This window comes from Mirounga leonina, unplaced genomic scaffold (assembly GCF_011800145.1).
Source record: "Mirounga leonina isolate KUSES-001 unplaced genomic scaffold, KU_Mleo_1.0 Mir_197, whole genome shotgun sequence".
Lineage (NCBI taxonomy): Eukaryota > Metazoa > Chordata > Mammalia > Carnivora > Phocidae > Mirounga > Mirounga leonina.
Genome location: NW_023270494.1, coordinates 2,251,029 through 2,265,093, shown reverse-complemented (window position 1 = coordinate 2,265,093; position 14,065 = coordinate 2,251,029). Strand labels below are relative to the sequence as shown.

At 52.4% G+C, this 14,065-nt stretch overlaps 1 protein-coding gene across 5 annotated transcripts in view; it reads left to right on the top strand.

The window, feature by feature from the left end:
• RNF213 (ring finger protein 213) overlaps window positions 1–14,065 on the top strand; it is a 103,129-nt gene that overhangs the window by 58,689 nt on the left and 30,375 nt on the right. For 4 of the 5 annotated variants that reach the window (XR_004683020.1, XM_035025834.1, XM_035025832.1 and 1 more), the window contains 13 exons: window positions 85–221; window positions 577–672; window positions 1,700–1,818; window positions 2,579–2,698; window positions 3,186–3,331; window positions 3,531–3,669; window positions 3,761–3,896; window positions 6,277–6,468; window positions 7,483–7,628; window positions 9,023–9,177; window positions 10,817–11,035; window positions 11,386–11,567; window positions 12,418–12,538. Coding sequence is in view for 4 of the 5 variants with exons in the window: in XM_035025834.1 (XP_034881725.1) it covers window positions 85–221; window positions 577–672; window positions 1,700–1,818; window positions 2,579–2,698; window positions 3,186–3,331; window positions 3,531–3,669; window positions 3,761–3,896; window positions 6,277–6,468; window positions 7,483–7,628; window positions 9,023–9,177; window positions 10,817–11,035; window positions 11,386–11,567; window positions 12,418–12,538 (1,908 nt within the window). In the remaining variant the exon portion in view is untranslated. The remainder of the gene's footprint in view (window positions 1–84; window positions 222–576; window positions 673–1,699; window positions 1,819–2,578; window positions 2,699–3,185; window positions 3,332–3,530; window positions 3,670–3,760; window positions 3,897–6,276; window positions 6,469–7,482; window positions 7,629–9,022; window positions 9,178–10,816; window positions 11,036–11,385; window positions 11,568–12,417; window positions 12,539–14,065) is intronic. The other variant, XM_035025833.1, reaches the window with a different exon arrangement.

Here is a 14,065-nt window from a genome sequence, read left to right as displayed (position 1 = left end):
TCAACATTCTCATGTTTCTAATCCCAGCAGACCTGCAGCCTTCCTTGAATTCTAGCAAATAATTAGCATTTCCTGACTTTGCAGATCACCACTTTCTCCAGACTGCTGACCAGCCGTGACTGTGAAAGTTTGGAATTAGAAGTAATGGATGGAGCTCTGAGGCCCACGGTCCTGTCTCTGCAGCAGTTTGACACCGAGAGCTCATTCCTCAGAGAAGTCCAGTGAGGCTTCCCCCTTTCCCTCTGTGTCCCCTCCACCCCCAGCACTGACCGCTCTGTGCTTCACGTGCATGACTTCAGGGACCACTGGTTCTGGCACCAGCCCTGGTTAGTGAACACCGAGGACACGTGATGGAGAAAGACGGTGTCCCGTTCTCCTTGTGCCCCGTCTCTACTGCCTTCTGCATGGGCGTCCTTGTCTTAGGGAAGTGCTTACTGGAGTTTGTGTACTCTCCACTCGCATAGAGGAGAACCCCGCCGGAGTGATTCCACACCAATAAATTCCTTCATATTTCCCATCACTCCGGGGAATTTTATCACCCGTTGTTTAGGGCAGACAATTTCCTTTTTCTTTCAGAAAATGCTTAACTAACGTAGCCAGATGTAAAATCCTTATTATTCAAACGGATTTTGAAGATGGAGTCCGTAGTGCTCAGCTCATCGCTTCGGCTAAGTATGTTTTTGTTATTTTTCTCAGAAACTACCCAGAAAGCTCAAATTTTATTCAGGAGTTCCTAAAGAATTTCTTCCCTGAAAACAGTATGGTATTAGAATAAACAAAGAAATAAAAATAAAAGGACTTTTGCTTTTCATTCCTCACAGATAAGGGGTTAGAGAAAAGGCTAAAACAAGGCAAAAATGGTAAAATGTCAAGAGGTGTAAATAATAGATTATTAGTAGGATATGAAAGAATATCCTAGGAATGTCTTGTCTGCAGACACGTCTTGGTAATTACTGGTGTTAAATTATACAATTTGAATATATTGCAAGTTCAAGAGCAATCGGTGTGTAAAAGCTTTCATTTGTATTTATTGGACGTTTTTATAGTATTAGTAAATAGCAGAAGTTTGGTATTTTTAGAATTAACTGTGTTCTCATTAAGTTAGGGGAAAGATGATTTCTGGGCCTCTGAAGGCATTGGAAGCCATATTTCATAGCATGGTTGTGGGTTCACAGAATCCTGCTTCTCGGGATGGACAGTTCAGCTAGCCTTACCCATCGAGGGTTGTAGGACAGGGCTCCTGGTCAATAAGGAGAGGGCACTTCGAAGTAGAGGGACACAGGAGTGGGGAAGAAAATGTACCTGTTGGGACCGAGCTTGCCTTCCTTCTCTCATGAGAGGAGACCGTGAGCATGAGGGTGTGAAATTTATCTCGGAGCACCTGGGGGGCTCAGTCGGTGAAGTGTCTGCCTTCTGCTCAGGTCATGATCTCGGGGTCCTGGGATCGAGCCCCGCATTGGGCTCCCTGCTCAGCAGGGAGCCTCCTTTTCCCTCCTCCACTCCCCCTGCTCGTGCTCAGTCTCTCTCTGTCACTTAAATAAAATCTTAAAAAAAAAAAAAGAAATTTATCTAAAGCTAAAAAGACACGAGATTGAACACGACCACTCATAGGACACCCTTCAGCCGCTTCACGACTTTGGTTTTGTTTATTTGCTTGTTTTTTTTTTTGTTTTGTCTTTGCTTGTTTGTTTTGAAATAGGTATTCTGTCATAAATGAAATCAACAAGATGCAAGGCAATAAGGATTGCATCTTGGTCTATTTTATCACAAAACTGTCCCGGATGGGAAGTGGAGCGTCCTACGTGGGATTCCATGGAGGTAGGATGAAAATGTTAGTGAAAATGCTTATTTAGATCATGTCTGAGATCTTTCTAATTTGGTCCCATGGTGTACAAGTCTGGAATTAGAACATTGATGTTAATCTCAGCAATACTCGTTTCAGATTCAGTGAGCTTTCTTACCAGTGGTTACCGCGGGAAACACTCATGTCTGGACCTGCTGCTCCATCGTACGGCATCCCCTTTATAGACCGGTAGATAAACACTTGATTGGCCTCTCTGGGTCCTTGTCCCTTGTAACACAGACAACCCAGAGAAGATCCTGCCGGCTGGTCCTGTTACAGAAGCGCCCATACTTTCTTCCTGTTTCTGGAGGGAGGGAAATGCTCTCTTAAACCTCTTTCTCTCTCTTTTTCTTCTAAGAACTAAACCAACTAATATGTTAAGAAAATTGGTATTCTAGAAATTGGCAAATAACAGTTTAGAGAATGGGGGGCACGTCTTGCCGGTTTCCCACACCCTTTACTAACTGTGACGCAGCAAGTATAATACAAAATGTAAGAAGACTCAGAAACCTTCAGATATCCTTTACACAGAGGCAGTTCTCTTCATTCTTACGACCGATGTTCACGTGCTGGTCACTGGCGTAGACGCAGAGCCAGGTGGTTTCTGCATGGATTCCAGGCTTTGGGCATCAGGGCACACGTCACTGAACAGCAGTGTACTGAAACAGCTTGTGGCTGACAAGAGGATGCCAGGAAAGGCATGGGGAGACTCCAGGTGGCTTTTACTTCCCACAGGGCTGTGGCAGTCTGTGCACATTGACGATCTCCGGAAGTCCACGGTCATGGTTTCAGATGTGACTAAGTTTCAGGATGTGGCCATCAGCCAGCTCTTTAAGCCAGAAGAGAACCCTGAGTGTAAGTCGGGAGGAAGCCTTTGGGAATGTAGGTAGGACGGTAGGAGTGGCAGCCAGGGGTGCAGAGGTGCAGGGAGGTGCACTGCTGTCCCGTGAGGGCCAGGCCGTGCCCTTGTCCCCATCGAGTCCTTGCACCTGCCCCAGTGGGGCACGAGTCCATGGGCACTGCCTGCTCCTTCCCAGGGCCAGGCGCTGGTCAGGAGTCCCACATGGGAAAACGGGTCTTCGTGGACGCGGCAGGCTGTGAAGTGGGGGTCTCTGCCACGTGTCACACCCTGGTCACCGGGGCTGCGTGTCAGCTGTGCACCCTGGACGGGAGGAAGGGTTGCCGCTGGTGGCCCACACAGACGGGGCCGGTCAGAGGCCAGCCTACATGATCCGTGGCCTCTCCTGTGGGGCCTGCAGCGGGGGCGAGGGGCCAGGAGGCCTGTGGGGAGAGCCCACGTGCCACTCCTGTCCCCAGCAGCTTGCCTGTGCTTCTCTTGCAGCGGAGACAGGACGCGGGGCCGGAGACGGCCGGGAGGAGGCAGAGGAAACCCAGGCTGCAGGGTCAGGGGAGGCGGCAGAGGCGGGCTTGGGAACAGAAGGCTCTGAGCTGTTGGGCAGTGGATGCGCTGAGCGAGGCAGGAGTAATGTGAGTTCTGGCTCTTTCTCGTTCTTGGGCCTCCCGGAAGGCCAGGCTACCCTGCAGGTGGCCTCCCCCGCACCCCTGGAGTAGAGGCCCAAGACCAGGGCAGGGTTCCCCATGGTGGAGTCCCCCCGCAGTGGCCCTCAAAGGGACGGGGCGGGCTGCGGGGCCAGGAGGCCTTACCGTCCCCGCCATGCACGTGCAGATCGTGGACACCACCAGCCTGCTGCAGAGCTGCATACAGGGCGCCGTGGGCATGCTCAGGGACCAGGAGGGCCGCCCGCGCGGCATGCGGAGAGTGGAGATCCTTCTCGGCCTCTTGAATGAGGATGACGCGGAGAAAGGTGCAGGGCCCCGGGGTCACACACGGGCGGGCGCCCCCTCACGAGTGCCCGTGGGACGTGCCCAGGACTCGGCTCCTCTGCTCTTTTGCAGCAGCTTTCCTGCGGGTGTGCAAGGCGCGCCTCTGTGCTCTCCTCGAGCAGCAGGAGAACGGCTTCTTCAACGTGAAGGCGTGGGTGTCGAGGGAAGCTTTGAATCAGGACGCCCTCCAGGAGGCAGGCACATTCAGGTACCGGGACGAAGGGCGCCGGTGGGGGGGCGAGATGTGGTGGCGGGGCAGGAGTGCCCCGGCCGTGGATGGCTCGGCCACCCGCTTCTCCCTAAAGCTCTGAGCGGTTCAGAGCGGTCACGTGGTTTCTCGGAAAGGTGCAGGATGGTCCGGGTGGTGGGTACATGGGGTTTGCTAGACTCTTCTCTACTTCTCTGCATGTTTACGTTCTGTCCTAACAACAACAGAAATGGAACCACCTGTTCTTGCAGGATGTAAACATTGGCCCGCGTGTTCGTCCCACAGAGATAGCTGCTGTTGTAGGTTGTGGAGGAGGTGATAGGCAGGGAGGGAGGGAAAATGACTGTCCCAGGCCTGCAGCTTGGTTGAAGTTACGTGATAACCACCGACATCAGACTCGAGAGTGTTCCTTCATCGGCCATGGTCCTTTTTCTGTAAAACCCTGACCGTTTTTTCAGGACTAAGCGAGACAATCTGTGTCATGGAGGGAGGCAGGATGCTGTGGGTTCCGCAAGGAAGATTCGGCCTCCCCTCGTCTGCAGAGTCCTCGTGGGCTTGTGACAGTCACTCTGCCCCTGGTTTCCTCACTTCTGAGAGAACGTTCAGCTCACCTGAAGCCCCTCCCATCCGGTCTTCCCAGCTGTGATCCGTGTGGCTTTGGGGACACTGCCTTTGTGTGATGGGCAGGAGAGAAATGTGGGAGCCCAGAGTTGAGGGGAAGGTGTGAGCTTGTCGGTGTGGGTTTCTGCTGTGGGGGGATTTCTGCGTCAGTTTTCTTCTCTAGTTACCCTTAATGTCTTTCCTACTTTCACTTTCTTTTCTTTTCTTTTTTTTTTTTAAAGATTTTATTTATTTATTTGACAGAGAGAGACACAGCGAGAGAGGGAACACAAGCAGGGGCAGAGGGAGAGGGAGAAGCAGGCTTCCCGCAGAGCAGGGAGCCCGATGTGGGACTCGATCCCAGGACCCTGGGATCATGTCCTGAGCCGAAGGCAGACACTTAACGACTGAGCCACTCAGGTGCCCCCTACTTTCACTTTCTGAGTGAGGAATTTTAGAAGATCAGATCCGAATCTAGATCGTTTCCTTGGTCACTCCTCACAGATATTACTAAATACTTAATTTCACATCAGTACTCCTTAAAATCTGCATTTTTGGTGCCTCTCCAGCCACCGGACTTCCCACACTTGCCAGGTGTTCCGAGTGGCATGTGGCCCCCCTTCTGTCTGCTCTGCCGTTGGCTGTGGCTGCGGGGCTGGCCCACCCTTAGCTGCCGCCAGTGCTCTCTGAACACACCTTCATGGAGCGGTCGGGACCACACCTGTAGGTTCCCTGAGTCAGCTGTCAGGCGGGCTCTGAAGCCTGCTAGCCCACTCTCACAATCTCGACATCTGTCTCTTTACCATCCACCTACTTGGGACCCAAGTCATTTGCTCCCTCGGGATTAAAATCCAAGGCGTGATAGTCCTGGTTGTTCCTAACGTCCGAGGTCTGTATGCCTGTCCAGGTCCGCCTTCCTGGGTGCCCTGCAGCCAGCCTTCTGTACTTGCCCGACGTGGGCACTCTCTCCTTCAGTCAAGTGCTCTCTTGATCGTTAGCATGCTTTGTTTCCTCAGTAGACGCTTGTGAATTCTCGCCAGCTCCCTGCACAGCACATACTTTAAGAAGGAAATCATCTTTCTTTCTTCTTTTCGAAATGGAGCCTGGATTGGTCTCCCTGACTAGCTGGTAGTGGATGTGTTACACTGTGTTACAGAGTTTATGATTATGTATAAACTTCGTGATAACAGTGAAGGACGGCATAGTTCATAGAAGCAGTGAAATGTCCCTCTGGATATGTAAACACTCAGATCCAGCGTCACAACCATCAACAAGAGCTACCTTCTAGAGAAACAGGTGCTTTCCTGTTTCGCTTGACCTGGAACACATTTATTTTGCCTTGTGTTTTATTATATTCCCTGCACAACTGTTTTTTGTTTTTTGTTTTTTCCTTAGAGTAACATTTATTTTTTCCCCAAATGCCACATGGTCCCTCTTTCTTTATAGAGTCTGGACAACTTGCTGTGGGAAATTAGCTATATAACAGAATTCAACAAATGCTGCTTGGCCTTTTCAGGGAACCGATGACTATATTTTCCATGTAGAATTAAGGTCCGTTCCAGTCCTGCCTCCAATCCTAGAAGTTTCTATCTGTGAATTTTTCTTCGAGTACTTAAAAACAATGGCAGTTAGCGTTTACTGCTGTAGCCATAGCGTGGAATCGGTAGACCAGACCTGCTGTTCCAGCCCAGAAGGAGCCAAACGTCGGAAGGAGGCGGGACTTCCATGGCAGCATGTGCTGGTCGAGCTGGAATGAGATCTCCTCTTCCCCGCGCTGCAGGCAGACCCTCTGGAAGCGGGTCCAGGATGTGGTGACCCCTCTCCTGGCGAGCATGGTATCTGTCCTGGACAGAGACAGCAACCTCGAGCTCCTCATCAGGCCAGACTCTCCATCCTGGACAAGAGATCTTTGGATGTTTATTTTCCGGGACATGAAGCTTCTGAACATTCCTCTTGTGATAAACGATACGAGGTAAATAGAGTTTCTTTTTGTGGGAAGGGAAAAAAATTTTAATGCAGCAGAAGTCTTCATGTGCTCTTCCAAGTAATTGATGAAGCCTAGGTTTCAATTTCGGAATCACATTTATTTTATTTTTTGTTTTTTTAAGATTTTATTTTTAAGTACTCTCTACACGCAGCATGGGGCTCGAACTCACAACCCCGAGATCAGGTGTCACACGCTCCACCAACGGAGCCAGCGAGGCGCCCCTGCATCACATATATTTTAAACGCTGCGTCCTTTTGCAGCCTGAGGGTGATGGCATTACAATAACAAAGGGAGTTCTGGGAAGTTCTGAGAAATCCTGGTCTCATTCCCCTTCCTCATTCCCCTGCTTCCGGAGCACCCGTCACAGGTAGAATTGCCAGCTTCAGCTTCGTCTACACTGGCGAGGCTGTGCTTCAGAGAGCTGTTTGATCTGTGGGGCTCTGTCTGTTCCTCACTCTGCGGCACGACCCACATGGCCCACCCTGGGCCTGCTCTTGCGCAACTCACTCTCAGCAGGCCTCCCAAAAGCTTCCTCTTGGACTTCAGGGGCTTCGATTCTGGAGTATGGGTGAATAAAGAGTATACAGGTAACTGGGATTCTGAATCTCCAGTGGAAACACTTACTCAGAAGACAAGACACCGTTGGCCGTGAGGGAGAGGGTGGCTTTAGACAAGCCGTGTTCTATATGCGTAGGTGGAGGGTGAGGGTAGGTCCAGACACCGCAAGACCCGGTTCTGGCCCAGACGTTGGGCAGGCTGCTGGACTCTTCCCAGCCTTGGTTCGCTTCTGTTTGTCTGTGAGACAGAGATGATCTGTGGACATCCTGGATTCCTTTGTAATAGAAGCCCTGAGCTGTGAAATGGGCCAGCAGGCTGCCTCTGAAGCCTTTTAGGCACCTGCGTTGTTGAGCATGGAGAGGACCTGGCATCAGTGTGGGTCTCCTGCCTCGAGCAACCTCTCACTGAGCCTGTCCTTTGTCCTCCTTTGCCCGACCGCAGACCTAAAAGTGAGATGCCCTACATCACGGTGCAGAACTACATGAGCCGTCCCGAGGACGTGTCCGGTGACGTCCCATTTAGCTGGAGAATCAAGGACTATCTGGAGGAACTGTGGGTCCAGGCTCAGTACATCACTGGAGCTGAAGGTGAGCCCAGGGATGTGGTGAAACAGGACATGTGCTGACTCGCCGTCCTAAGTGGGTCATTGCCATTCGGAGGCTTCTGGACAGCTAGGGCACCAGCACTCAGGAGATGTCCCTAAGTGAGCCTTTCCCAACAGTGACCACAGAGTGGAATAGCTTCCTCCAAACTGAGCGGTCAGTGTCCTGAACCATGAGGCTCCTTGTTCTGCCGTCACAGGCCAAACAGGTTGGCCATAGGCCATAGGCGTCCCAAGAAATCCGGGGTAGTGCATGCTTTTGCAAAAGTCATCTGTCATACGTGAGATAGTCTTTTCAAAGTTTACTTATGGTATTACCTTTGGAAAAAAACAGGTCAAGGGGCGCCTGGGTGGCTCAGTCTGTTAAGCGTCTGCCTCCTTCAGCTCAGGTCATGATCTCAGGGTCCTGGGATCGAGCCCCGCATCGGGCTCCCTGCTCCGCGGGGCATCTGCTTCTTTCTCTCTCTCTCTCTCCCCCTTCCCCCCCCCCCGCCCCTCTCCACTGCTCGTTCTCTCTCTCTCATTCTCTCTCAAATACATAAGTAAAAATCTTTAAAAAAAACCAAAAGGTCAGAATACTTGACCATCTTACTTCTGTGGGTACACATTCTGCAACTTTCTCTGAACAAACTGAAGCAGTCTCTATCCCAAGGAAGGAGTGTTTCTTTTTTTGAAGGCCGTACCGTAACTGACCCTGCTTTCCTGTGACGGCAGGTGACTTAGGGGCCTGCACTCGTCCACTAGAGGCAGAGCTTTCTGGTTTAAGCGGCACGTGACCCCAGCCCCTGAAGAGCAGCCCACTCATTCCTGGCCCCCTTGGACCCTGGGGTTCCTGAAGCACATTATGTTGCTAGCCATAGAGCCTGGTCTGTCTCAGGTCGTTTCACCCCTTGGGGGCCAGCTAGGCTGTTGGTGACAAATCTGACATCTGTTCTGCCTTTGTTTCTTTGTTTCTTTTTTTTTTTAAGATTTTATTTATTTATTTGAGAGAGAGAGAGAATGAGATAGAGAGAGCATGAGAGGGGGGAGGTCAGAGGGAGAAGCAGACTCCCTGCTGAGCAGGGAGCCCGATGCGGGACTCGATCCCGGGACTCCAGGATCATGACCTGAGCCGAAGGCAGTCGCTCAACCGACTGAGCCACCCAGGCGCCCTGCCTTTGTTTCTGTTACGCCACTGGAAAAACATCTCAAATGTCTAGAAAGGACCATTAAATCCTGCAGCTCGCTCCCTTTTGCCAAGAGCCGCCGTTCAGTGGAGCCTTATCCGCGGTTACTGCTTGCAGAGCTGCCCTTCCCCAGGAGATGCGAGGTGTTCTGAATGCAGGGCAAGAGTCACGCCTCACGTTCTCCCTCCATACCCCCCACTGCTCTCCTCTGCAGGAGTGTCGAAGAATTTAGTGGAAATCTTTCGGCAGACCCCCCTGGGCAGGTTTCTTGCTCAGCTCAGTGTAGAATGGCAGCGAGAACTGTTTATGTGCTACATTAAGGACTTTCTCCTCTTGACGATGAGAGTGTCCACGTGGGAAGAACTGAAGGTAAGTGCTGGGTCTGGGGTGGGGTGATGCTTGTGTCTCATGGACGGGTGCAAGCCATTCTTCCACTGCTGAGTGTGTTTGACCCTCAGCCCCCACCTGGGGCCCCCAAACCATGGGCTTTTCATTAACATGAGGAAGACCTCCAATTTCCCTGTAACACCTTCTTTTTAAATGTGGAGCTTCTCTTGAAGAAAATTAGGTGAATATTTAACTGATCATTACAGACAGTAACGGTAGCTGAAATTTTAGTGGACATTACGATACTTCCGATGACCGAAGGATTTCAAACTTAAGTACATAAAAAAAGAAAGTGACAAATTTGAGGAGAACATATTTACAACCAGTATGATTAAGGGTTAATAAAATATTCTTAGGAATTTAGGGGCGCCTGGCTGGCTCCGTCAGTGGAGTGTGTGACTCTTGATCTCAGGGTTGTGAGTTCGAGTCCCATGTTGGGTGTACAGATTACTTAAAAATATAGAATAAAATTGGGGGCCTGGATGGCTCAGTAGGTTAAGCCTCTGACTCTTGATCTCAGCTTAGGTCTTGATCTCAGGGTCCTGAGTTCAAGCCCCACACTGGGCTCCACACAGGGCATGCAGCCTACTTAAAAAAATAAAGTGAAATAAAACATCCTTAGGAATCAATAAGAAAGTCTCCTTGGGGCACCTGGGTGGCTCAGTCGGTTAAGCATCTGCCTTTGGCTCAGGTCATGATCCCAGAGTCCCCAGAGGGAGAGCCGGAGGGGCCGAGGGAAGCGGAGAGAATCCTGAGTAGACTCACCACTGAGCCTGGAGCCCAACACAGATTTTGATCTCATGACCCTGAGATCACAACCTGAGCTAAAATCAGGAGTCGGATGCTTAACCCACTGAGCCACCCAGGTGCCTCAGAGAGTCTCCTAATTTTAAAAAGTAGGTGAAAGTCATATAAACTAAGAATTAATAGAATAATTATACAGAGATCTAGAAACATCAGAAAAACTAGCCAGCCTCACTGTTAAGTCAACAGAACGTGAGTGGTTTTTAGATACTACTTTCACTTGCCCACGTAGCAGGACTGGTTTGTGACAAGGCCAGAGACTCCTCCATTGCTGGGAATCAGCCAGTGTTCCTGGAAAAGCCTGGAGGCAGGGATTGGGAACCTAACAAAATCTGAACCGCAGTTTTTGTCCCGAGAGCATGATCAGATGTGGGCACACGTTTTACCCATGGGAATGTTCTTTCCAGCTTTGTTTCTTAAAACGAAAAAATAGAAACAATTTAATTGTCCATCATAAAAGGTGAGGCAAATTAAGTTACAGCCATTTGATTGGTGAATGGTTATTGTAATTGGTACACACATTAACAATGGTGTTCTTCAAGTGCATTTAATGACGGAAGTGTTCATAATGTGATATTAAGTGGGGGGAAATCAGGAGTACACCATGGTTGTAACTTGAGGACAAAACGGAGGCAGAATATGGATATAAAATGCCTAGAAGGGGTTGACACCAGAAAGTGCCCAGGGACAGTAACAGTGTGCGTGGTTTTTAACGTTCTCTTTTGTCATTTCTGAGCAGTTCAAATTTTCCACTGTGAAAACGTATTTTTTCTTTGTATTTTACAGATGTACGATAAAAGCTTGTTTCTCATCTCAGGTTTTGCAGGTGGCACTGGGGTCCTGCATCAGTCAAGTGCAGGCAGGGAGGCCAGAGGAAGATGTCTCCTTACCGTGGGTGCACCTCGCTTATCAGCACTTCAGGGGCCGGCTGCAGAACTTGTCCAGAATCTTGACTGTCTACCCCCAGATTCTACAAGTGCTATTTTACAACATAACAGAAGGCCCATGGAACACCAGATTGGACGGACATGAGCTGGTATGGCCTCTCGGGGAGACAGTTTGTGCTCAGAGTCAGGGCTTGGCCTTCCTGGAGCGGGGGGGTGGGGGGGGTTGGTTTGCTTCCAGGGCTGCCAGGGATGGGAAAGCCCGGGAGCCGCGTTCTGCACGGGAGACTGCTTGCCGGGGCAGGTGGGCCTGGGTAAGGCAGAGGTGCGAGGAACACATCTGACTCATGCCTTCTATGGTCCAGGACGAGAAAAGTTGAGGCTCAAGCCTGGAGCACGAGAACACACTGGGGTCGCAGCCTGGACCTCTGGACTTAGCACGTAGAGCAGCGAGAAGGGGTGAGGGTGCTGTTTCATTGGGTGCTGGTTCTCCATCCCCCAGATCCTGGATGCCCTGGCAGCAGTGGCCTGCACGGAGGTGCTGACGAGGGACATCCTGCAGCCCAGCCCTCAGGCGTGGCTGCAGATGGTGAAGAATCTGTCCATGCCGCTGGAGCTCCTGGGCTCTGACGTGTACCTGCCCAGCTGCGGGAGGGTGGCCAGAGATGTCATCAGGGAAGTCAGGTGAGACCGGCAGCCCGGCCCACACCCGTCCCTTCCCCATGTGCTCACCTGCAGCTGGCTGGGTCCCAGGCACGTGGGGTTCTCTTGCCCTGGAAAAGGATCCTTTCCTCACTCACATCCCATCACATCTGCTGAACCTTCTTCCGTGCCAGGCAGCATGCTGAGGCTGGAGACACAGAGAGGGAAATCGCATTCAGGGAGTGCTTGGGGTGCAGACGGGACAGAAGGGAGCAGATGCTTGGGGTCCCATGGGAGAAATGCTGGCAGAAGGGAGCAGTGGGGGGGCGCCTGGGTGGCTCAGATGGTTAAGCGTCTGCCTTCGGCTCAGGTCATGATCCCAGCGTCCTGGGCTCAGGCCCCATGTCCAGCTCCTGGCTCAGTGGGGAGCCAGCTTCTCCCTCTGCCTCTCCCCCGCTCATGTTCTCTCTCTCTCTCTCTCTATCTCTGTGTCTCGAATGAATAAATAGAAAATCTTTAAAAAAAAAAAAAAAAAAAAAAGAAGGGAGCAGTGGGAAGGGGCCCCAAGCAGGACAGTGGGCACCAGCAGGCCAGAGGAGAGGTGATGAGCAGTTAGGCTAGGCGTCCCGTGCTGGCCTTCCAGAGCCAGGCAGTACTCAGGCGGCACTGGCTGCGTGTAGGACGTGGCCCCCTGGTCTCCTCTGCTCTGCAAGTCTCAGGGAGGTCGTGGGGGACACGGAGGTGGCTGGGAGGTGGCTGGGGGTCGGGAGCACACAGTCTTCCGTCTGCCTTCACCCCACCCCTCCCCTTTCTCGGATCCTGCCCTGCCCCCTCCGCCTGGCGTCTCAGACGCTATTGTCCGAGCTCAGGGAGTGACAGCCCTCTCTCACAGAACCCATTGGAACCGCATTTTCCCCGTGGCCCTTTTTGTGGAACACGTGCTCCTGGGGGTCGAGAGCCAGATTCCTGAGCTGCAGGCGCTGGTGACTGAGTATGTCTTCCTGCTGAACAAGGTGAGTGCTTGGGCCGGGCTGGCTCAGCCAGCAGCACACGCGGGCCTTCTAGGGTGCAGGACCCTGAGGCATCATCGGACATTTATCTGTGGGGCGGTACATCCCCTTCCAGCTGAGAGTTGCACCTGGAAGTGCAGAGGAGCGTGATTTTATCACACCGGCCATGACATCCGCCATGTGCAGGTGTTTGTCTACCTCTCATGAGCGCCAGTCAGGGTTCCCCAGCAGGAATGGAAGCGACTCAGGCTGAGGCAGGGAAGATGGTCTGGAACCCGGGGGACGGCTGAGGGGTGGGCTCCACCCAGGCCTCCAGTGGCCTCAGACCTACCCAGCCCAGCAATGTGGTCCCTGGGGAGGCCAGGTTTGCACGAGAGTGCCACTGGGCTATCGGCTTCTAAGCAGGGGCTGTGGTGGACCAAGGCATCAGGAAACCCCAGGGCCTCTGCTACTTGACACCCTTCATAAAGTTAGTGACGCACAGGACAGTGCTCCTGCAGGAAAAGCCACCATCTCTGTGCCCACGCACTCAGCAACAATGGCCACTCAGCCAAAGATGGCTTCTGCCTCGGTTACCCCTGGAGCCTCGCACGAATGCATCTAACAGCTTTAGCTGTCCAGGCTCTGACGTGCAGGGGGCACGCTCTGAGGAGGCTGACAGGGACACCAGGAGCCAGTCTCCTTCTCAGTGACCAGAGTATCGGTGGCAGAAACAAAATGTTAGGCCTTCTCTCACATGACCGTGTGAGCCTAAGCAGTCCGGGGCAGTGGACGGCTACCCCCCATCAGGTGCCCCAGCTCCTCTGAGTTGTCCCTTTGTGTCCTCACTACACAACCTCCACCTCGTGGTCTGAGAAGGCCCTTCTTGCCGTCACGTGCCACGGGACACGAAGCATGGGCCGTTTTGAGAGCACAAGCCAGAGTATGTCCACACCACTGCAGGTCATAGCTCACTGCCCTAAAGGCAGTCAGGGCCTCACCTAGCCACAGGGGGGGTAGGGACATCTCGGGTGGCGTGGTTATACGCCCAGGTAGAACCTGGAGGTTCTTTTGATGCGAGGAAAGTGGAGAAAGAACTCTAGAAGAAGCTGGTGCTCTGGCACCCGGGATCAGCACAGGGACCCATGGTGCACGTCTTCCTGCACAGAGGCCACCTGTGGCCTCTCTCCGAGCCCTGCCCCATCACTGGCCAGGAGCCCTGGGAGCTGCTCCATCCGTCCAGCCAGTCCAGCGTGGCTCCTAATGGCCAGGTGGCCGGCAAGCCAGAAGAGAAGTTACCAGGTCCCTGCACGCCGGTACGCACACACACGCAGGCCTTCGCAGGCTAGGTGTGTGGGAGGTCTGTAGGCCAGTAACGTCACCCCAGGAACTTACTGGGCTTCTGGTGTGTTTCTTCCCAGTCCGATCTGGGTGTGAATGACCAGAGCCAGAGGTCTTCTCTCATGCATTTTCACACCTGAAGGCTCTCGTGTTTATGGCCTCACGTCGTCTGGCTGGGAAGGAAGGCTTGGCCGGGCGAGGCCTGGGGTC